The sequence below is a fragment of the Haliotis cracherodii genome, unplaced genomic scaffold, assembly GCF_022045235.1.
Source record: "Haliotis cracherodii isolate W230 unplaced genomic scaffold, xgHalCrac1.p SCAF_1, whole genome shotgun sequence".
In the NCBI taxonomy this organism is placed as follows: Eukaryota; Metazoa; Mollusca; class Gastropoda; order Lepetellida; family Haliotidae; genus Haliotis; species Haliotis cracherodii.
Window position 1 is genome coordinate 15,660,267 of NW_027266264.1, and position 23,548 is coordinate 15,683,814.

The window sequence follows — 23,548 nt, forward strand, 5'->3', positions numbered from 1 at the left end:
CATCCCTCCTTTCCATATATCCTGAACATATATTTTTTGGATGTATCTACATGTGCAGTTGGTAGGAGAAAGTATGTCACTCCGGGTGGGTGCAAATGTTGATATTGGGATCATATCATTGGATACAAAGACACACAGTAAGCAAAATGACATTAAATCATTAAATGACATGTCATCAGAGAATCGATTTTGGTTTCTGTATTTCAGTATGAGCTTGTAACCTTGTAAACAAAAGTAAATGTGTCTTGTTCTAAAATGTATAAAGTATACGATTTTAAAAAAAAATATACTATTTTATTTGGAAATATGAACAAAGCTGTGCCTAACCTTTTCCTTGGTGTATATAAATGCACTGTGTATACTGTATTAAGTGATATAGGCACCAATTCGAGGTTAGAATAGTCACAACAACATATGCTGGTCGCACGAAGCGGCTAAATGGATCGGTTGGTCAGACTCGTAAACTTGGTTGATCGTTGTCGTAAAACCAACGGATCGTTACTTACAAAATCATTCACTGAATAGTTTGGTCCAGATTCGATTATTTACATTTTCATATTTGAATTCTATCTTAAACTGACGAAACGATTTACTAGACCACTAATATCAAAGTCAAACATATAGTTTAAACTTTCATAAATAGTGAATGAACTCTCTTGTAACAAGCAATAAAGACTCAGCAATGATCGTAGTGTTTGTATGTAGAAGATGTCTAATATACATATATATGTTATTGTTGTATCTTTTTTGTAGAATACGTGAGTACACAACCCAAGCCTTTAGCATGTCTGTCAACACGTTGATACTTTCTGGACTGCGTTGCAGTAAGACCTCATTGAACTGGACGGTTTGGGTTACACAACGTGCTTTGAAAATTGTATTTGTGAGTTAATGTGACCCGATTATAATCCATGGTCTTGGAGCAGTAAACAATGATGATGGGTTCCAGAACATAATGGTAATCACCTGCATCACATTTGCTTTGAGATTGACTTGAGATAGTTTTACACAAGTCTATAGTGAACATTGAAGAATTCGTTCTCGCATGAATTTGGTATGTTTACCTCAGTACATCATTATTCTTTAATATAATTGGTTTGTTTGTTTCTTTTTGTTTGTTGTTTAACGCCACACTCAGCAATATTCCAGCTATATGAAGGCGGTCTGTAAATAATCGAGTCTGGCCCAGACAATCCAGTGACTGTTATCATAAGCATCAATCCACGCAATTGGGATCAATGCCATGCATCGACGAAGTCAGCGAGCCTGACCACCCGATCCCGTTAGTCGCCTTTGGTATAGTACTGTGGCACTGGTACTGACCATATATATTGTTCAAACCCCTGTAGCTGGAATATCGATGAGTGTGTCGCTCAACAATAAATACGCAAACAATTTCCTTCTTAACTCCTTCCACAGGTACCTATCAGATGGGATTCTAGCAATAGGATGTAGACCTCATCAGACCTGCTCTCTTTAAGTGATCGGTATATCTTACTGAGTGCGACGTTCGAATAGGCAACAAAGAAACTGATTCAAACAGGACAGACATTTTTTTAGGCCTATAATATGGTCGTAGGTTATAATAGATAGAAATAGATTTCCATTACAGCCCTGTTCTTTTCCTTTTCAGAACGAGACAAACACCGAGGCAGCAATGGAAACTGTTCTGCAAATGGTAGGTTCACGTCAAAGTTGTGTACTGGTCTCATGTCTGTTAGCGACTTTTCCGAGTAAAATGCCCTGTTTGGCAGTTTAGCTGAACCGATGGTCCATACTATTTGGTAATGCAGATCTAATTGTTATTTATATTTTACTAGTTAATTAATCTAAAAATAACCAGTGTGCTAACCGCACCCTAAACAATCAGGCAAGAATTACAGCTACGATATTGCTGATGGTGACGTTAAACAACAATCAAAAGATTTTTTTTTTTATATCATCCGAACTTGGGTATATTTTAGATTTTCTTTTTACCCTTTTACAGTTGGCAGTTAGTCACGTACAATACTGCAACGACTTGGAAGCCTCAAAGAAGGGGAACTGAGAAAGGCATGTTCTTCTATGGAAACACGAGTAAGTAAGTTTTCTTTTACTGCTGTTTCGAATACTGTGTCAGTTATATTGCGACTGAATGAGGAACATTGTACAGAATATACATGTATATAGTAGGTGGAGGATTAACAGAAGAGGATAACGGTAACAACAATTGCATACATGGGCGGGATAACATGAGTAAGTAATGGCAACTGGAGGATAACACTCTCTCAACATGATGGACAGAGAACACATAGGTGGAAGCCAATGGGACATGAAGCCAACTAAACAGGATAAGTTGCATAGGTGTGGTGATTATTGCTTAATTAGTTCATGTGATGAAACAGCCTTGATCTCTGTTGATTGATGGCTTGAGGTGGCGAATGTGGACAGCTTCTGATAGTTTTCTTTTCTTGACATCATGGAGGTTGTCTTCTGTTAATCCTCCACCCACTTAATATATTCTGTACAGTGTTCCTCGTTCAGTCTTGCTTCACAACGGTATAAGGATTTATACCGAAACGTCGCCTTTACAGTTTTAAAGAAGTTGTAATCCATAAATTGTGTCTACTTTGTCATCCGGCAACTTCCAAGTAATGCTCATCAAACAATTCAGCTCACGAAGTTGTCTTAAATAAGATCACTATTTAGAAATTATGTGTTCGGATTGGAAGTACGTTGTATGTTAAGAATTTGGGAGCATTTAGGGAATGGTAGTTAAGAAGCGTCTGTTTCTGTTTTTGCAAGTTATTGAAAACATCTAAAGTTCTTGACAGTCATATGACTGCTCTCTGAATAAGTGCATGGTTGTGACATGGGACAAGGGAGTACTAGGGATGTGACTGATTGGATTATGCACTATCCGCTATCTTGTGTGAAGAGAAGGACTTATTACCTCATGCATGTTTTCTTTTTTTCACAGGATACCAAGCCAAGCTGTTGAATTCGTGTTCTTGAAACCTGAATAAAAAGGGATGCACATTACTTTCTATGGTTGTGTTTGAATGTTCTCATAAAATATTGTCCCCGCCTACAGTGTCATATATATACATTTATATGATCATTGAATGAGTGAGTGGACGTTAACTTTAATTGTTATAACGTAGATCAACCTTGCAGTTGTGCAAAAGCAGATGTTAATCACGTACCGTTAAGGCATTTTGATAACAGCTATGTAGCCCTATCGCTTTTCACAGAAGCACCTTGAAGTTCTGAGGAGATGTTGTCATATTTTTAGCGTTCTTTTTATAACACTTGTTTAAAGTGACGAAAGTAGAAATTAAACACTTTGTAGAGGATTTGTATTCCTCAATGAAAAGATTTGGTTATGTGGTTGGTTGTAGAATAATTATGAATTACACATATTAGTGAGTGAATGCGTTTGTCTTAAAGACCCTTTTCAGTTATATAGAGGGTTATGGAGAGCCCTATCAGCGTTATACACCAAGTACTTTCGCACTGAAGGCATGACACATGGTGTATACATCTCTTGTGGAACCAGTGCTATTTTGTGGATGAGGTGTTTGGGGTGTTAACATGTACAGAGAAGTCCAGTCGAATAAAACGTGCCTCTTGGAGGCGGACGAAATGCATCAAATATAGCTACACGAGGAGATACTCAACGAACAGAAGTGCTTACGAGATTAGGCCATATGACAGCACAAAGGATCGCCCATTTTATACATGAGAATGGGAAAAATCAACCAAAGTTATTGGACCGGAGAAGAAAGTCTTTAAACTTTTAGAACAATGCAACGCACTTTTGATCTTTGAAAGTAATTTAAGTAAAACGAGTGCGTATCAGGACTTTTTTATCTTGACTGACTGTGATATGTGGACTCGGGAAACATGGAATGATAGTAACATAGTAAGATAGAACAATCTTGTTTCTACTTATTAGTGTGAGTGTGTGTGTATGTGTGTGTGTGTGTGTGTGTGCGTGCGTTTGTGTGTGTGTTGCGTGTGTGTGTGAGTGTGTGTGAGTGTGTGTGTGTGTGTGTGTGCATTTAATGCGAGACACAGAAATAAAGTATTTAATTCTTTGAATCTCTCTATATAACGGCGTGTGAACTTGATGTGAAAAGAAGTGCGAAGTGATGCAGGTCTTAGACGTTTGACATTTTCGCTTGGGTGAAAGCAACGAGCACGGAGATGGTGTTGACACACCTGGAGACATTTCTTTGTTAAAATGATAACCTTTGCATGCATAATTGAGGCAATAACTTTGTTAAGCGAACACATTACAACACATCGCAACAAAATCACTCACTGTGCATACACAACAATAAAATAGAAAAGCGGAAGAGAGTTTGTTATACATTGCGATACACTACATATACGAGGTTTTGCAACTTGAATATAAGACCAAGTCGCAGAATATCTTTTTGCATATATATAATATCTGTTATTTTTCAATATAATCTCTATTCATTTCAATACACTTATTCCATTTGTCCTTCAAGCTTTTAATACCACTTTTATAGAAATCCGCAGATTGTCCCTCTAACCACGCCTCTGTGGCAGCCTTTATGTCCTCGTCATCCTGGAAACGTCTTCCATGTAGGGCAGATTTCATTTGCCGGAACAGGAAATTGTCACTGGGGGCTAAGTCTGGGCTGTAGGGTGGGTGATTTAACTGTTCGAATCCACATTCACATTTGGCGGCCTGTGCAATTCTCGACTTGTGAACCGGAGCGTTGTCATGTAAAAGTAGAATATCACGTGTTAACATCCAATGGCGTTTCTGGCGAATAGATTTTCGTAATTCTGTCATTACATTAGCATAATACCGTCCATTGGTTGAAGTTTTGGGTGGCATGTAATCAATCAGTAATATGCCTCTTGCATCCCAAAATATGGTGGCCATTACCTTGCTAACCAATGGGGTGCCTCCATTGCATGGATTCCAATTTAGTTTCTGGGTCCAAGTGGTGGATCCATGTTTCATCTCCTGTCACTAGACGAGAAAGAAATCCGCCTTCATCAGCAGTATGGAGATCCAAGAGGCCTCGACAACTTTCATTTCTCTGATAGTGATCTTGGGCTCTGAGGTTTCTAGGTACTCATCTTGCAGATACCTTGGACATACCAAGATGCTCACGAATAATGGTTCCAACAGTTCCAGCTGATATTTGGAATTCCCTAGGAAGTTCAGATACTTTCAGACAAAAAGAATTCTTTCTATAGCAGCAATGGTTTACGGTTGGGTGTCATCTGAAGGCCTGCCTGACCTTGGGTCATCGTCTATGGACTCCCTCTCCCTTTTAAACTGTAGAGACCAACGGCAAACTTCGGAATAGTCAGGAGCATCCTTACCCATCACTTAACACATACGATCAAGGATTTCTTTTGCTTTGCATCCCTCCTTGGGAAGGAACTTCATTACAGCGTGCTGTTCATGTTTTAGAGAATCCATGATTGTGACCACCCTTAGGTGAATGAAGCATCACATTTAACTTATTGTTGTGTCTGTAACTTGTTATGACACGTGTCAACCTGATGTTATGACTAGTGTCACACCTGCCACAAGTTGACATTGTTTGTGTAAACACAAATGCCTAAGTTGCAAAACGTATTGAACGCCCCTCGTACGTCCACACGACACCAGTGTGCATCAGTCGCAATGAGCTATCGAGGTAGAATCTGCGTCTATTGTTTCAGCATTATGGTGAACAGGAGGAATGCACTTTGATATTTCACAAAGCGTACATCTCCAGAACTAGAAGTTTCAAATACCGTATTCGTCGAAATAAGCGCCCCGCTCTAATAAGCGCCCACGGCGATATTTGCTAATTTATTGACTAAAGAACAATCTCACTTAGCACCCCTTCCGATTGATCGATGTCTTCATTGAACCAATTTATTTTTAACAAAAAGGTACACACATTATTTTACAAAATGTTGCAGGATTGAGTGACGGTTAAATACACATAATGAAATTTAACAACAGTTCAATTTTCAATTAGGAGATAACTTACTGTGTTTTGAAATTTGATGTAGTCCCACTGTAGAGTAGATACCTCTTATTTTAATTTGGAACCGAGCGCTTTAGAGGTAACTCCATTCTACCATGACGACAACAACGCTTTAAAAACGGTGCTCTCTTGCAACGCGTAACTACACAGGGTACAAAGGTCCGCTATGTTTGAACATTCCGAAAATTGTTCAAAGGTAGTTACATATGTAATAAATATGACTAAAGTTCAACATAAAATACCCATAGCCTTGAATAATTCAAAATAAGCGTTCAAAACGCAAAGTTTTTCAAAAAGAAGTTGACAAATAACCCTCCCAACTTAGTCCAAGGATAGATGTTTTAATGTTATCCTAACCTGTTGTGTACTGTTTGGAAATCAGCGAGAGAAGTCATTTCTTGGAAATGGAATATGCCAATTCCATTGTAGGGGTGACAGGTTGTAGGAATAGTTATAAAACTGCTAAACGAATACATTCTCCAACAAACAAACTACTATTTATTTGACATGTGTAAGCCTTATTTGTTAGTAATTACCCCTCGTAAATAATTTAAAAAAATCAAAATAAATGCCTCACCACCCCGAACTTGGATATGGCAGATACGCTGACAATGCATGTATTTACCATTCAATTATAACACATAGTCATACAATTATCATCACCAAAGACTCTTGCCGCCTCAGGTGAGAATAATGGTACATGCAAAATGGTTGGGAAATGAGGAATGCACCACTTCAATACCGAGGCACTAACCGCTCATGTTCATGATCAGATCAGGATTTAATTGTATGCAGGGGTTTAAGAGATCCAATTACCTTGATTGAATATATAGGACATATATATGACTGTGTTTTCCAAACAACTGGAAATACCATATATATACGTGTATTATATCAGTAATGATATCTTATTCCCGTTAAATGACAGCATCTTTTCATTTAAGTGATGATAAAATTTGAAGATATGACGATTTCAAGGTTTAATGTGCAACCTGCTACAAACGACAGGCAGAACAAAAGTGCTGTTGTGACACATGCATGATTATTTAATAGAAAATGTAAGTGCATGAGAATAATCGCACTAGATAATCCGCCGAAACAGACATACAATGCATATATATTCCAGCAGTTTTGTATATTATCACAATTATTAGAATTTCTGTACTTTTCAAATTGCGTTGACATCTGCATTCTGGTTTAAGTAAAGAAACTAATTTACCCATGCCACAACCGACAGACGAGGGGAACAAGGTAAGTATAATTTGCTTGTCCATGTTTACTCAGACTGTGATATGTTCGAATTCTCGTTGAAGATATGTTCGTACTCTTCCCATCACTTGGAATAAGAATACAATCTGATATTTCTGCTGCTAAAATAAATCTTAAAAGTATAGCCTCCACTCAGCTTTTGTCTTCTCTACCATGGCAGTTAGTAAAGCCAGAGGTGGACCCATCACCAACTACACTAAAGAAATCCGAAACAAATCAACTGATTTATCAACGACAATAAAATGAATTAAGAAACTCATATGCTACTTACAAATCAATCTTTACAGATGGATCCAAGGATGGTGACGCTGTTGCCAGCGCGTCCGTCATTGGATCAAGGACTATCTCATCCTGATTACCTGATAACTGTTCTATTTTCACAACAGAAGCCAATGCCAATCTAAAATATATCAGTAAACAGCCAAAACATCATCAGTTTATAATATTTTCTGATTCTGATGATGCCTGCAGGCTATTCATAACATGTCATATCAACATCCACTTTTAATCGAAATTATTGAATTGTATAATGCTCTTGCTACTGGTCAATACGACATCGTTTTTTGTTGGTTACCCAGCCATGTTGGAATCATAGGTAACACAATGGCCGATGCTGCTGCAAAATCAGCACTCAGCAAATCTGTGACACCACTTCTCATCCCATACACTGATTGTAAACCCTTGATTAGATTTTACATCCGTGATCTAATGTAGAAGTAGAAGTAGGTATCAATAAATTACATGAAATTAAACCAAATATCGGTTATACCTACTTGGGTTGTCAGTCCAGATTTGATGAGGTCATTATGCGACGATGTCGTATTGGCCATTCAAGATATACTAATGAATATATATATTGAAAGGCGAGGATCCTCCATTTTTATCCCTTGTGATGAGAGAATGTCCTGCTTGACTGTATTGATTTTTCCATCGCAAGGGATAAATTTTTCAGAGCAACATCAATAATGGATTTTTTTAACAATGTTCCATCTCATTTAATAATTAACTTTTTAAAAGAAATTGAACTGTTAGATAAATTTTGAATCTGTGTAAATAGTTACCATTTTATTGTATCAGTAGTGTTTAACTTGTAACGGAGATTGTTAGTGGCTGTATCCTCAAAGGGGTTTTAAGTACTGTAAAATTATTGTCCCCCCTGAGAGGGTATGTAAGACCATATCAATCGAAGTAAGTTTATTCCTACTATCATCTTAGTCGTAGAATGCTTGTTTGTTTTAATTTTGGCTAAACCTGATGATATTCGCCAGAGGCTAAGGGATGGCGTAAATCCTGCTGGGGAACCGTGCAGGTAGCAGAAGAAGTCTCCACGGTCCCTAGTATGGTGGCCTACATTCAGTTGCTGGCGACCCCCAGCCCGTTTTTATAATGTATTGTTATTTATCGTCATATGTTTTTTATGGTTCCATACTAGTTTTAAAATATACATCTGTGATAATCTAGTTATTTTACTGTCCTTTGACGACAGGTTTTATAATCAAACCGTATGTATTATGTATTATTTCAGTCTATCTTGATTTAGTCACGATATGGCTGAAATAATGCCGATGTGTCTATAAATATTCACTCACTCACTCACTTCAACTGAATATGCTAAATAAATGCTAAATGGGGTTGTAAAGTCTATTCACATCATACAGAATGCATGTAAGTGAGGTCACTTTTCAGAAAAAAAACCTAATATTGCAAGTATTTAATCAATTAGATTAATAGTTTGTGATTAAAACCTGAATTTTCAGTGCCCATAACATTATCATCATGATATTGGCACATGTGTTTGTATAAGCATTATTACTCAGATGTATTACAAGTATTGACACAAAATCACAACACTTTTCATTGCCAACATGCAAATAATAGGTCTTCTTATGACTGTAGTTAGTGTCATCTCTCCTAGTCCCATAAATTTAATTCCTTATCAGGGCTGAATATTAATATTGGAAAAAGTCTCGGGATAGATGTAATCTATCTTGATACAGAGTTGATCATCCAGAGTCGATATGTAAGATTGATGTAAGATACTCAATGGGAAAAAGAGTTGATTGAAGAGTCGATAATAGCATGTGTTCAATGATCCTAAGTCAGCATCGATCTATCCGAATGTAATGACGTGCATTAAATTGTGAACAAATAACAAAACACATTTTTCGTATGACTATAGAACCGAAAGCGTACGCCTTTTCAGTTGACGGTCTCTGGCCATTAGCCCATTATCATCTATATTAATTAGCTACCCCGATAATACAGTGTACCATGCAACCCAAAACAGCAATCTATCAAACCTTCAATAAAAAACTGTTGCATTTACCACAATAAAATAATGAAATCTACCATGTATTTGGAAATTATTCTGATTGGTCAATCAGAGGTTATTAAATCACATTAAACCCCCTCTGATTGAAACAGGTGATTTGACAGGCGCATAACCGCGGTAACTAATATTTCCTCCTCTACCCAATGGGTAATGCATCTGTTGGGTAAATGAAATAAATCTCAAATGAAAGCTCCCATGTCGGGAATAACTTGTACCAATGCAGTGGCTTCCTTCTTGAGACATTATTTCTATTCGACTGTTTGAAATGGCGTTTAAAGTTCTTGTGGATCAAACGTTTCATGTATTTGTCAAACGCTTCACAGTAAGATAGACGAGGAGGAGTCGACTGATGTAATTATTTCTGCTAACCATCATAATGTACACGTGTTGTCCAAACATAGCTGAATCTATATACTAGTATACATATATTATATTAACGACAGCATCATTTAATTAAAATGATCATAAACATTCAAGATATGACAGTTTCAAGGTTCTTTGTGTACCATACCACTAAAATCAGACAGAACAGGTAAACACATGGCATTGTTGTGACATATGGATGCTAATATACCACATATGCTACAACAGTAGTATTGCATTTTATTAAAATATATAGAATTTCTATACTTTTGAAATTGCGTGGGCATCTGCATTTGCAGTATACTAGTATATAAAGAAAACAAATTGCACATGCCACAGTCACGACAGTCGAGGAGAACGAGGTAAGTATAATTTGATTGTCCATGTTTACTCAATCAATGGTTTATTGTATGAAAGGCCATTGGCCCATATACAAGTGAGTTACATAGACATACAGTTATATTAACAAATATTGTAGTTTATGGGGTATCAAGACAACATCAACAAACATAACACAAAGGCATGATGAATGTATAAAGATACTTGTAGTTGAACGTGATACCTTTTGCTTGACAGCAGACATTCAAAGTTATTAGCAGATATACACGAAAAGGACCAGACGGGTAGATATTCCATTCTTATTTCGTTATATACAGGACAAATAAACATAAAATGAAATTCGTCTTCAGCACCAAGGTTAAAGACCGGGCAAATTCTGAGTGACTTTTCAATATTTAAATGTCTTCCTCTATTCACTTTTAAGTCATTCAGACCAAACCTAAAGAGTATAAATCTATTGCGGAGGTGTTTGCATCTTAAATTTGAAAGATACGACTCTGGTTCAAGGAGAGACTTAATATTATGATATGTGTCGTACCTCGAACTTCCTTAAAGTGTAGAATGCCAATCCTGTCGGAACATAGCGCGAGTACGAAATTGTTGTAAGACTGTGAATGTTCGAATGCTCTTTGAAAATATGTTCATACTTATACAGAACTGTTTAGTACAAAGGATGGTTGCATGAGCAGGTTTGTAGGTAATAGATGTAATCAATGAAGGTACTAGAGAAAGTGCGTAGCTGTAATTCTCATTCATCTTACACTCGGTGAAATTCAGGTTAATAAAACACTTTATTGGCACATATACAATATTGTGCATTTTTACTATTCGTATAGTATTGCATCGCCTGTTGTATAAAATAATTGAAAGAGTTTAACAGTCCAGCTGAAACACTGCTGCTTGCATAATATTAAATTCGTGTCATTAGAATGTAGTGAATAACATGTTATGTTTTTAAACTTATGTAATAATGAACTGCACTTATCATATTGCGTAAAACTGGATATACAATGTGAATGTTTATTTTCAGTCACCAAAATCAAGACTGCAAACAATGAATTTCAGTGCTTTATATATGGCTGTGGCGTTCGCCTTTCTCACTGGAAAAACAACAATGGTTTGTAGCAAAATGCAACTGACTGTCATCGCATATTCTATTTATATTAGTATATATTTTAATGTTTTATGTTCTTAATAAAAGATAGCAACACCATAAATCGTAAAGAACAATGAAGAAGGAGGCGTGGTTTCTTTCACGATCAACCTTTGTTCTGACATGACGTCATTTCTAGAGCTTCGATCATACGTTCGCAACTCGATGACGTCGTTAATTGGACGACGCTATTTTAAGAGGGTAGTGAATTGTTCCCCTTAGACGTAGCTGGACAAGGTAGATAAACGCAATGAGCGAACGATCAAATCAAATAGAGCGCGAGATATGGCAATGTGTAATGGGAGAATATGTACACATAGTGGCCGTCAACTGGTTTTGTGTTCGTGAGAATAATCAGAAAATACTAAACATAACCACCCCGTTAATAAAATGCACTTGTCCGACATTGCCGGGATCGGATTGTATTGAGGGAGTTATCATCATTTAATGCGTGAAAATATTTTTAACGTTGCTTAAATTTATCAACATCTTCAAAGAGGCTGTACATAATGTTGATATCACATATGGGAAATAGACGACTCGTCGTTCATTATCGTATTAAAAAACACACCTGATATCAGTCACTCACGGACCGAGTTTGATGAAACCTGGTATGTGTGTTTCCGATTAAAATGTGTATGTGTGAGCATTGTAGTAGTTTCACGTTGATAAGATTCATGCAATATTTTTCAGTTTGCGTTGCCTTTGGACAACTTTTGCAAATCGGTTAATGACATGGGCGTAAGTACATGAAACATTAATTTGCAAGTATCTTTTAGTTCTGATTAGTTTTAAGGCTGTATATTTTATGTTTATCTATCAGAAAATATCCGTATGACTCTTTCGTCTTTACACATGCGCATTGTGTGTATACATTATGTACACTCATTGCTCGATTGGGGCGGTCGGGTAGCCTAGTGGTTAAAGCGTTCGTTCGTCACGCCGAAGACCCGGGTTCCATTACCGACATGTGTTACAATGTTTTAATTGTTATATCAGACGCAAAATAAGTTTTGATTCAGAATTACATCGCATGATTATTAAAACTTCCCATCCTATGGCTTTTGAAATTGTCAATGTCAAAAGCAGTTTTGGGTTTTTAGCGTCGATGCACCAATGATTCCAACGACCCCTCTCTTTTGCAGTATCCCTATTGCAGTACGCCTAAACACCATCACTTGGAGATAACGTAAAGGCGTTTGCATTATTTTCTAAGTAATATATCGAAGGGTTTTTGAAAGTTCCCAGCCTATTGGCTTTTGATATTTTCGATGAAAAAAAGCAGTCTATGTACAATCAGCATTGTAGAGTAGCCACAATAGACAAATGATTTTAACAACGAAGATCTCCCTACTCTATTGCAGTATTCCAATGCAGAAAAGACACTGACGGATGCAGTGAACGCACTCGGAAGTAAGGATTATACAATAATATATTTTGCAACTGGAAACAAATTAAATTAAGTACCATCCCTCCTTTTCATATATCCTGAACATATATTTTTTGGATGTATCTACATGTGCAGTTGGTAGGAGAAAGTATGTCACTCCGGGTGGGTGCAAATGTTGATATTGGGATCATATCATAGGATACAAAGACACACAGTAAGCAAAATGACATTAAATCATTAAATGACATGTCATCAGAGAATCGATTTTGGTTTCTGTATTTCAGTATGAGCTTGTAACCTTGTAAACAAAAGTAAATGTGTTTTGTTCTAAAATGTATAAAGGATACGATTTAAAATGCACTGTGTATACTGTATTAAGTGATATAGGCACCAATTCGAGGTTAGAATAGTCACAGCAACATATGCTGGTCGCATGAACCGGCTAAATGGATCGGTTGGTCAGACTCGTAAACTTGGTTGATCGTTGTCGTAAAACCAACGGATCGTTGCTTACAAAATCATTCACTGAATAGTTTGGTCCAGATTCGATTATTTACATTTTCATATTTGAATACTATCTTAAACTGACGAAACGATTTACTAGACCACTAATATCAAAGTCAAACATATAGTTTAAACTTTCATAAATAGTGGATGAACTCTCTTGTAACAAGCAATAAAGACTCAGCAATGATCGTAGTGTTTGTATGTAGAAGATGTCTAATATACATATATATGTTATTTTTGTATCTTTTTTGTAGAATACGTGAGTACACAACCCAAGCCTTTAGCATGTCTGTCAACACGTTGATACTTTCTGAACTGCGTTGCAGTAAGACCTCATTGAACTGGACGGTTTGGGCTACACAACGTGCTTTGAAAATTGTATTTGTGAGTTAATGTGACCCGATTATAATCCTTGGTCTTGGAGCAGTAAACAATGATGATGGGTTCCAGAACATAATGGTAATCACCTGCATCACATTTGCTTTGAGATTGACTTGAGATAGTTTTACACAAGTCTATAGTGAACATTGAAGAATTCGTTCTCGCATGAATTTGGTATGTTTACCTCAGTACATCATTTTTCTTTAATATAGTTTGTTTGTTTGTTTTTGTTTGTTGTTTAACGCCGCAATATTCCAGCTATATGACGGCGGTCTGTAAATAATCGAGTCTGGCCCAGACAATCCAGTGACTGATATCATAAGCATCATTCCACGCAATTGGGATCAATGCCATGCATCGACCAAGTCAGCGAGCCTGACCACCCGATCCCGTTAGTCGCCTTTGATATAGTACTGTGGCACTGGTACTGACCATATATATTGTTCAAACCCTTGTAGCTGGAATATCGATGAGAGTGTCGCTCAACAATAAATACGCAAACAATTTCCTTCTAAACTCCTTCCACAGGTACCTATCAGATGGGATTCTAGCAATAGGATGTAGACCTCATCAGACCTGCTCTCTTTAAGTGATCGGTATATCTTACTGAGTGCGACGTTCGAATAGGCAACAAAGAAACTGATTCAAACAGGACAGACATTTTTTTAGGCCTATAATATGGTCGTAGGTTATAATAGATAGAAATAGATTTCCATTACAGCCCTGTTCTTGTCCTTTTCAGAACGAGAAAAACACCGAGACAGCAATGGAAACTGTTCTGCAAATGGTAGGTTCACGTCAAAGTTGTGTACTGATCTCATGTCTGTTAGCGTCTTTTCCGAGTAAAATGCCTTGTTTGGCAGTTTAGCTGAACCGATGATCCATACTTTTTGGTAATGTAGATCTAATTGTTATTTATATTTCACTAGTTAATTAATCTAAAAATAACCAGTGTGCTAACCGCACCCTAAACAATCGGACAAGAATTACAGCTACGATATTGCTGATGGTGACGTTAAACAACAATCAAAAGAAAAAAATCGATTGTTTTTTATATCATCCGAACTTGGGTATATTTTAGATTTTCTTTTTACCCTTTCACAGTTGGCAGTTAGTCACATAAAATACTGCAACGAAGTGGAAGCCTCAAAGAAGGGGAACTAGGAAAGGCATGTTCTTCTATGGAAACACGAGTAAGTAAGTTTTCTTTTACTGCTGTTTCGAATACTGTGTCAGTTATATTGCGACTGAATGAGGAACATTGTACAGAATATATATAGTAGGTGGAGGATTAACAGAAGAGGATAACGGTTACAACAATTGCATACATGGGCGGGATAACATGAGTAAGTAATGACAACTGGAGGATAACACTCTCTCAACATGATGGACAGAGAACACATAGGTGGAAGCCAATGGGACATGAAGCCAACTAAACAGGATAAGTTGCATAGGTGTGGTGATTATTGCTTAATGAGTTCATGTGATGAAACAGCCTTGATCTCTGTTGATTGATGGCTTGAGGTGGCGAATGTGGACAGCTTCTGATAGTTTTCTTTTCTTGACATCATGGAGGTTGTCTTCTGTTAATCCTCCACCCACTTTATATATTCTGTACAGTGTTCCTCATTCAGTCTTGCTTCACAACGGTATAAGGATTTATACCGAAACGTCGCCTTACAGTTTTAAAGAAGTTGTAATCCATAAATTGTGTCTACTTTGTCATCCGGCAACTTCCAAGTAATGCTCATCAAACAATTCAGCTCACGAAGTTGTCTTAAATAAGATCACTATTTAGAAATTATGTGTTCGGATTGGAAGTACGTTGCATGTTAAGAGTTTGGGTGAGTGGTGAGTGAGTGAGTTGAGTTTAACGCCGCTTTTAACATTATTCCAGTTATATCACGGCGTGTCAGCTTAATGTGGGAGGAAAGCCCGAAGTGATGCAGGTCTCAGACGTTTACCACTTCGATGAAACCCACGAGCACGGGTATGGTGCTGACAAACCTAGAAACATAACCGGGGCGAACCGGGATTCGAACCCACAATCATAGGTTTCTGGCGTGTCCAGGGACGCAACTCTGCACAGCGAATCGCGGCGCCTTAGACGACTGGGCCACCCGTGCCCCCTTAAGAGTTTGGGAGCATTTAGGGAATAGTAGTTAAGAAGCGTCTGTTTCTGTTTTGGCAAGTGATTGAAAACATCTAAAGTTCTAGACAGTCATATGACTGCTCTCTGAATAAGTGCATGGTTGTGACATGGGACAAGGGGGAACTAGGGATGTGACTGATTGGATAATGCACTATCCGCTATCTCGTGTTGAGAGTAAGACTTATTACCTCATGCATGTTTTCTTTTTTTCACAGGATACCAAGCCAAGCTGTTGAATTCGTGTTCTTGAAACCTGAATAAAAAGGGATGCACATTACTTTCTATGGTTGTGTTTGAATGTTCTCATAAAATATTGTCCCCGCCTACAGTGTCTTGTATATACATTTATATGATCATTGAATGAGTGAGTGGACGTTAACTTTAATTGTTATAACGTAGATCAACCTTGCAGTTGTGCAAAAGCAGATGTTAATCACGTACCGTTAAGGCATTTTGATAACAGCTATATAGCCCTATCGTTTTTCACTGAAGCACCTTGAAGTTCTGAGAGACGTTGTCAGATTTTTAGCGTTCTTTTTATAACACAACTTGTTTAAAGTGTCGAAAGTAGAAATTAAACACTTTGTAGAGGATTTGTATTCCTCAAAGAAAAGATTTGGCTATGTGGTTGGTTGTAGAATAATTATGAATTACACATATTAGTGAGTGAATGCGTTTGTCTTAAAGACCCTTTTCATTTATATAGAGAGTTTTGGAGAGCCCTATCAGCGTTATACACCAAGTACTTTCGCACTGAAGGCATGACACATGGTGTATACATCTCTTGTGGAACCATTGCTATTTTGTGGATGAGGTGTTTGGGGTGTTAACATGTACAGAGAAGTCCAGTCGAATAAAACGTGTCTCTTGGAGGCGGACGAAATGCATCAAATATAGCTACACGAGGAGATACTCAACGAACAGAAGTGCTTACGAGATTAGGCCATATGACAGCACACAGGATCGCCCATTTTATACATGAGAATGGGGAAAATCAACCAAAGTTATTGGAGAAGAAATTCTTTAAATCTTTAGAACAATGCAACGCACTTTTGATCTTTGAAAGTAATTTAAGTAAAACGAGTGCGTATCAGGACTTTTTTAACTTGACGGACTGTGATATGTGGACTCGGGAAACATGGAATGATAGTAACATAGTAAGATAGAACAATCTTGTTTCTACTTATTAGTGTGAGTGTGTGTGTGTGTGTGTGTGTGTGTGCGTGCGTTTGTGTGTGTGTTGTGTGTGTGTGTGAGTGTGTGTGAGTGTGTGTGTGTGTGTGTGTGCATTTAATGCGAGACACAGAAATAAAGTATTTAATTCTTTGAATCTCTCTATATAACGGCGTGTGAACTTGATATGAAAAGAAGTGCGAAGTGATGCAGGTCTTAGACGTTTGACATTTTCCCTTGGGTGAAAGCAACGAGCACGGAGATGGTGTTGACACACCTGGAGACATTTCTTTGATAAAATGATAACCTTTGCATGCATAATTGAGGCAATAACTTTGTTAAGCGAACACATTACAACACATCGCAACAAAATCACTCACTGTGCATACACAACAATAAAATAGAAAAGCGGAAGAGAGTTTGTTATACATTCCGATACACTACATATACGAGGTTTTGCAACTAGAATATAAGACCAAGTCGCAGAATATCTTTTGCATATATATAATATCTGTTATTTTTCAATATAATCTCTATTCACTTCAATACACTTATTCCATTTGTCCTTCAAGCTTTTAATACCACTTTTATAGAAATCCGCAGATTGTCCCTCTAACCACGCCTCTGTGGCAGCCTTTATGTCCTCGTCATCCTGGAAACGTCTTCCATGTAGGGCAGATTTCATTTGCCGGAACAGGAAATAGTCACTGGGGGCTAAGTCTGGGCTGTCGGGTGGGTGATTTTACTGTTCGAATCCACATTCACATTTGGCGGCCTGTGCAATTCTCAACTTGTGAACCGGAGCGTTGTCATGTAAAAGTAGAATATCACGTGTTAACATCCCATGGCGTTTTCTGGCGAATAGATTTTCGTAATTCTGTCATTACATTAGCATAATACCGTCCATTGGTTGAGGTTTTGGGTGGCATGTAATCAATCCGTAATATGCCTCTTGCTTCCCAAGCCATTACCTTGCTAACCAATGGGGTGCCTCCATTGCATGGATTCCAATTTAGTTTCTGGGTCCAAGTGGTGGATCCATGTTTCATCACCTGTCACTAGACGAGAAAGAAATCCGGCTTCATCAGCAGTATGGAGATCCAGGAGGCCTCGACAACTTTCATTTCTCTGATAGTGATCTTGAGCTCTGAGGTTTCTAGGTACTCATCTTGCAGATACCTTGGACATACCAAGATGCTCACGAATAATGGTTCCAACAGTTCCAGCTGATATTTGGAATTCCCTAGGAAGTTCAGATACTTTCACTCGTCGGTCAGACAAAAACATTTCTTTCTATAGCAGCAATGGTTTACGGTTGGGTGTCATCTGAAGGCCTGCCTGACCTTGGGTCATCGTTTATTGACTCCCTACCCCTTTTAAACTGTACAGACCAACGGCAAACTTCGGAATAGTCAGGAGCATCCTTACCCATCACTTTACACATACGATCAAGGATTTCTTTTGCTTTGCATCCCTCCTTGGGAAGGAACTTCATTACAGCGTGCTGTTCATGTTTGAGAGAAGACATGATTGTGACCACCCTTAGGTGAATGAAGCATCACATTTAACTTATTGTTGTGTCTGTAACTTGTTATGACACGTGTCGCAATGAGCTATCGAGGTAGAATCTGCGTCTATTGTTTCAGCATTATGGTGAACAGGAGGAATGCACTTTGATATTTCACAAAGCGTACATCTCCAGAACTAGAAGTTTCAAATACCGTATTCGTCGAAATAAGCGCCCCGCTCTAATAAGCGCCCACGGCGATATTTGCTAATTTATTGGCTAAAGAACAATCTCACTTAGCACCATTTCCGATTGATCGATGTCTTCGTTTGAACCAAATTATTTCACAAAATGTTGCAGGATTTGATGTAGTTCCACTGTAGAGTAGATACCTCTTATTTTGATTTGGAACCGAGCGCTTTAGAGGTAACTCCATTCTACCATGACGACAACAACGCTTTAAAAACGGTGCTCTCTTGCAACGGGTAACTACACAGGGTACAAAGGTCCGCTATGTTTGAACATTCCGAAAATTGTTCAAAGGTAGTTACATATGTAATAAATATGACTAAAGTTCAACATAAAATACCCATAGCCTTGAATAATTCAAAATAAGCGTTCAAAACACAAAGTTTTTCAAAAAGAAGTTGACAAATAACCCTCCCAACTTAGTCCAAGGATAGATGTTTTAATGTTATCCCAACCTGTTGTGCACTGTTTGGAAATCATCGAGAGAAGTCATTTCTTGGAAATGGAATATGCCAATTCCATTGTAGGGGTGACAGGTTGTAGGAATAGTTATAAAACTGCTAAACGAATACATTCTCCAACAAACAAACTACTATTTATTTGACATGTGTAAGCCTTATTTGTTAGTAATTACCCCTCGTAAATAACTTTAAAAAATCAAAATAAATGCCTCACCACCCCGAACTTGGATATGGCAGATACGCTGACAATGCATGTATTTACCATTCAATTATAACACATAGTCATACAATTATCATCACCAAAGACTCTTGTCGCCTCAGGTGAGAATAATGGTACATGCAAAATGGTTGGGAAATGAGGAATGCACCACTTCAATACCGAGGCACTAACCGCTCATGTTCATGATCAGATCAGGATTTAATTGTATGCAGGGGTTTAAGAGATCCAATTACCTTGATTGAATATATAGTACATATATATGACTGTGTTTTCCAAACAACTGGAAATACCATGTATATACGTGTATTATATCAGTAATGATATCTTATTCCCGTTAAATGACAGCATCTTTTAATTAAAGTGATCCTAAAATTTGAAGATATGACGATTTCAAGGTTTAATGTGCAACCTGCTACAAACGACAGGCAGAACAAAAATGCTGTTGTGACACATGCATGATTATTTAATAGAAAATGTAAGTGCATGAGAATAATCGCACTAGATAATCCGCCGAAACAGACATACAATGCATATATATTCCAGCAGTTTTGTATATTATCACAATTATTAGAATTTCTGTACTTTTCAAATTGCGTTGACATCTGCATTCTGGTTTAAGTAAAGAAACTAATTTACCCATGCCACAACCGACAGACGAGGGGAACAAGGTAAGTATAATTTGCTTGTCCATGTTTACTCAGACTGTGATATGTTCGAATTCTCGTTGAAGATATGTTCGTACTCTTCCCATCACTTGGAATAAGAATACAATCTGATATTTCTGCTGCTAAAATAAATCTTAAAAGTATAGCCCCCACTCAGCTTTTGTCTTCTCTACCATGGCAGTTAGTAAAGCCAGAGGTGGACCCATCACCAACTAAACTAAAGAAATCCGAAACAAACCAACTGATTTATCAACAACAATAAAATGAATTAAGAAACTCATATGCTACTTACAAATCAATCTTTACAGATGGATCCAATGATGATGACGCTGTTGCCAGCGCGTCCGTCATTGGATCAAGGACTATCTCATCCTGATTACCTGATAACTGTTCTATTTTCACAACAAAAGCCAATGCCAATCTAAAATATATCAGTAAACAGCCAAAACATCATCAGTTTATAATATTTTCTGATTCTGATGATGCCTGCAGGCTATTCATAACATGTCATATCAACATCCACTTTTAATCGAAATTATTGAATTGTATAATGCTCTTGTTACTGGTCAATACGACATCGTTTTTTGTTGGTTACCCAGCCATGTTGGAATCATAGGTAACACAATGGCCGATGCTGCTGCAAAATCAGCACTCAGCAAATCTGTGACACCACTTCTCATCCCATACACTGATTGTAAACCCTTGATTAGATTTTACATCCGTGATCTAATGTAGAAGTAGAAGTAGGTATCAATAAATTACATGAAATTAAACGAAATATCGGTTATACCTACTTGGGTTGTCAGTCTAGATTTGATGAGGTCATTATGCGACGATGTCGTATTGGCCATTCAAGATATACTAATGAATATATATATTGAAAGGTGAGGATCCTCCATTTTTTATCCCTTGTGATGAGAGAATGTCCTGCTTGACTGTATTGATTTTTCCATCGCAAGGGATAATTTTTTCAGAGCAACATCAATAATGGATCTCTTTTAACAATGTTCAATCTCATTTAATAATTTTTAAACTTTTTAAAAGAAATTGAACTGTTAGATAAATTTTGAATCTGTGTAAATAGTTACTATTTTATTGTATCAGTAGTGTTTAACTTGTAACGGAGATTGTTAGTGGCTGTATCCTCAAAGGGGTTTGAAGTACTGTAAAATGATTGTCCCCCCTGAGAGGGCATGTAAGACGTAGTCGTAGTATGCTTGTTTGTTTTAATTTTGGCTAAACCTGATGATATTCGCCAGCGGCTAAGGGATGGCGTAAATCCTGCTGGGGAACCGTGCAGGTAGCAGAAGAATTGAAAGTCTCCACGGTCCCTAGTATGGTGGCCTACCTTTAGTTGCTGGCGACCCCCAGCCCGTTTTTGTAATGTATTGTTATTGATCGTCATATGTTTTTTTATGGTTCAGTACTAGGTTTGAAATATACATCTGTGATAATCTAGTTATTTTACTGTCCTTTGACGACAGGTTTTATAATGAAACCGTATGTATTATGTATTATTTCAGTCTAACTTGATTTAGTCACGATATGGCTGAAATAATGCCGATATGACTATAAATATTCACTCACTCACTCACTCACTTCAACTGAATATGCTAAATAAATGCTAAATTGGGTTGTAATGATCAAGTCTATTCACATCATACAGAATGCATTTAAGTGAGGTCACTTTTCAGAAGAAAAAAAACATTGCAAGGATTTAATCAATTACATTAATAGTTTGTGAATAAAACCTGATTTTTCAGTGCACATAACATTATCATGATGATATTGGCACATGTTTTTGTATAAGTCTCTTTGCACAGAATTATTACTCAGATGTATTGCAAATATTGACACAAAGTCACAACAATTTACATTGCCAACATGCAAATAAAAGGTCTTCTTATGACTGTAGTTTGTGTCATCTCCCCATGTCCCATAAATTTAATTCCTTATCAGGGCTGAATATTAATATTGGAAAAAGGCTCGGGATAGATGTAATCTATCTTAATACAGAGTTGCTCACCCAGAGTCGATATGTAAGATTGATGTAAGATTCTCAATGGGAAAAAGAGTTGATTGAAGAGTCGATAATAGCATGTGTTCAATGATCCTACACTACTGCCTAGAAGTTCATTCCCCTTACACGCATGGGCAACGCGTTACGCAACCAGTGTGCATCGGGTTCGTACGTGGGTTGCAGCAGCATCGGCCATTGTGTTACCTATGATTCCAACATGGCTGGGTAACCAACAAAAAACGATGTCGTATTGACCAGTAACAAGAGCATTATACAATTCAATAATTTCGATTAAAAGTGGATGTTGATATGACATGTTATGAATAGCCTGCAGGCATCATCAGAATCAGAAAATATTATAAACTGATGATGTTTTGGCTGTTTACTGATATATTTTAGATTGGCATTGGCTTTTGTTGTGAAAATAGAACAGTTATCAGGTAATCAGGATGAGATAGTCCTTGATCCAATGACGGACGCGCTGGCAACAGCGTCACCATCCTTGGATCCATCTGTAAAGATTGATTTGTAAGTAGCATATGAGTGTCTTAATTCATTTTATTGTTGTTGATAAATCAGTTGGTTTGTTTCGGATTTCTTAAGTTTAGTTGGTGATGGGTCCACCTCTGGCTTTACTAACTGCCATGGTAGAGAAGACAAAAGCTGAGTGGGGGCTATACTTTTAAGATTTATTTTAGCAGCAGAAATATCAGATTGTATTCTTATTCCAAGTGATGGGAAGAGTACGAACATATCTTCAACGAGAATTCGAACATATCACAGTCTGAGTAAACATGGACAAGCAAATTATACTTACCTTGTTCCCCTCGTCTGTCGGTTGTGGCATGGGTAAATTAGTTTCTTTACATAAACCAGAATGCAGATGTCAACGCAATTTGAAAAGTACAGAAATTCTAATAATTGTGATAATATACAAAACTGCTGGAATATATATGCATTGTATGTCTGTTTCGGCGGATTATCTAGTGCGATTATTCTCATGCACTTACATTTTCTATTAAATAATCATGCATGTGTCACAACAGCATTTTTGTTCTGCCTGTCGTTTGTAGCAGGTTGCACATTAAACCTTGAAATCGTCATATCTTCAAATTTTAGGATCACTTTAATTAAAAGATGCTGTCATTTAACGGGAATAAGATATCATTACTGATATAATACACGTATATACATGGTATTTCCAGTTGTTTGGAAAACACAGTCATATATATGTACTATATATTCAATCAAGGTAATTGGATCTCTTAAACCCCTGCATACAATTAAATCCTGATCTGATCATGAACATGAGCGGTTAGTGCCTCGGTATTGAAGTGGTGCATTCCTCATTTCCCA

The 23,548-nt window shown here is 37.3% G+C and overlaps 1 protein-coding gene and 1 long non-coding RNA gene across 3 annotated transcripts; both read left to right on the top strand.

The window, feature by feature from the left end:
- The first annotated feature begins 1,571 nt into the window (after positions 1 to 1,571).
- Positions 1,572 to 3,021, top strand: LOC139460686 (uncharacterized). Of its 2 annotated transcripts, none has more exons than XR_011652823.1 (3): positions 1,572 to 1,678; positions 1,988 to 2,080; positions 2,960 to 3,021. It is a non-coding gene; the product is annotated as an uncharacterized lncRNA (long non-coding RNA). The 2 variants fall into 2 exon arrangements; XR_011652821.1 differs by having other exon boundaries at positions 1,988 to 2,076.
- An 8,332-nt stretch (positions 3,022 to 11,353) lies between these two features.
- LOC139473563 (uncharacterized) lies at positions 11,354 to 16,174 on the top strand. The gene is made up of 7 exons (XM_071256217.1): positions 11,354 to 11,431; positions 12,161 to 12,208; positions 12,832 to 12,880; positions 13,619 to 13,623; positions 14,488 to 14,532; positions 14,850 to 14,942; positions 16,113 to 16,174. The coding sequence occupies exons 1-6, from the start codon at positions 11,369 to 11,371 to the stop codon at positions 14,907 to 14,909; spliced, it is 270 nt and encodes an 89-aa protein (XP_071112318.1). The 5' UTR covers positions 11,354 to 11,368; the 3' UTR covers positions 14,910 to 14,942; positions 16,113 to 16,174.
- Positions 16,175 to 23,548: the final 7,374 nt, after the last annotated feature.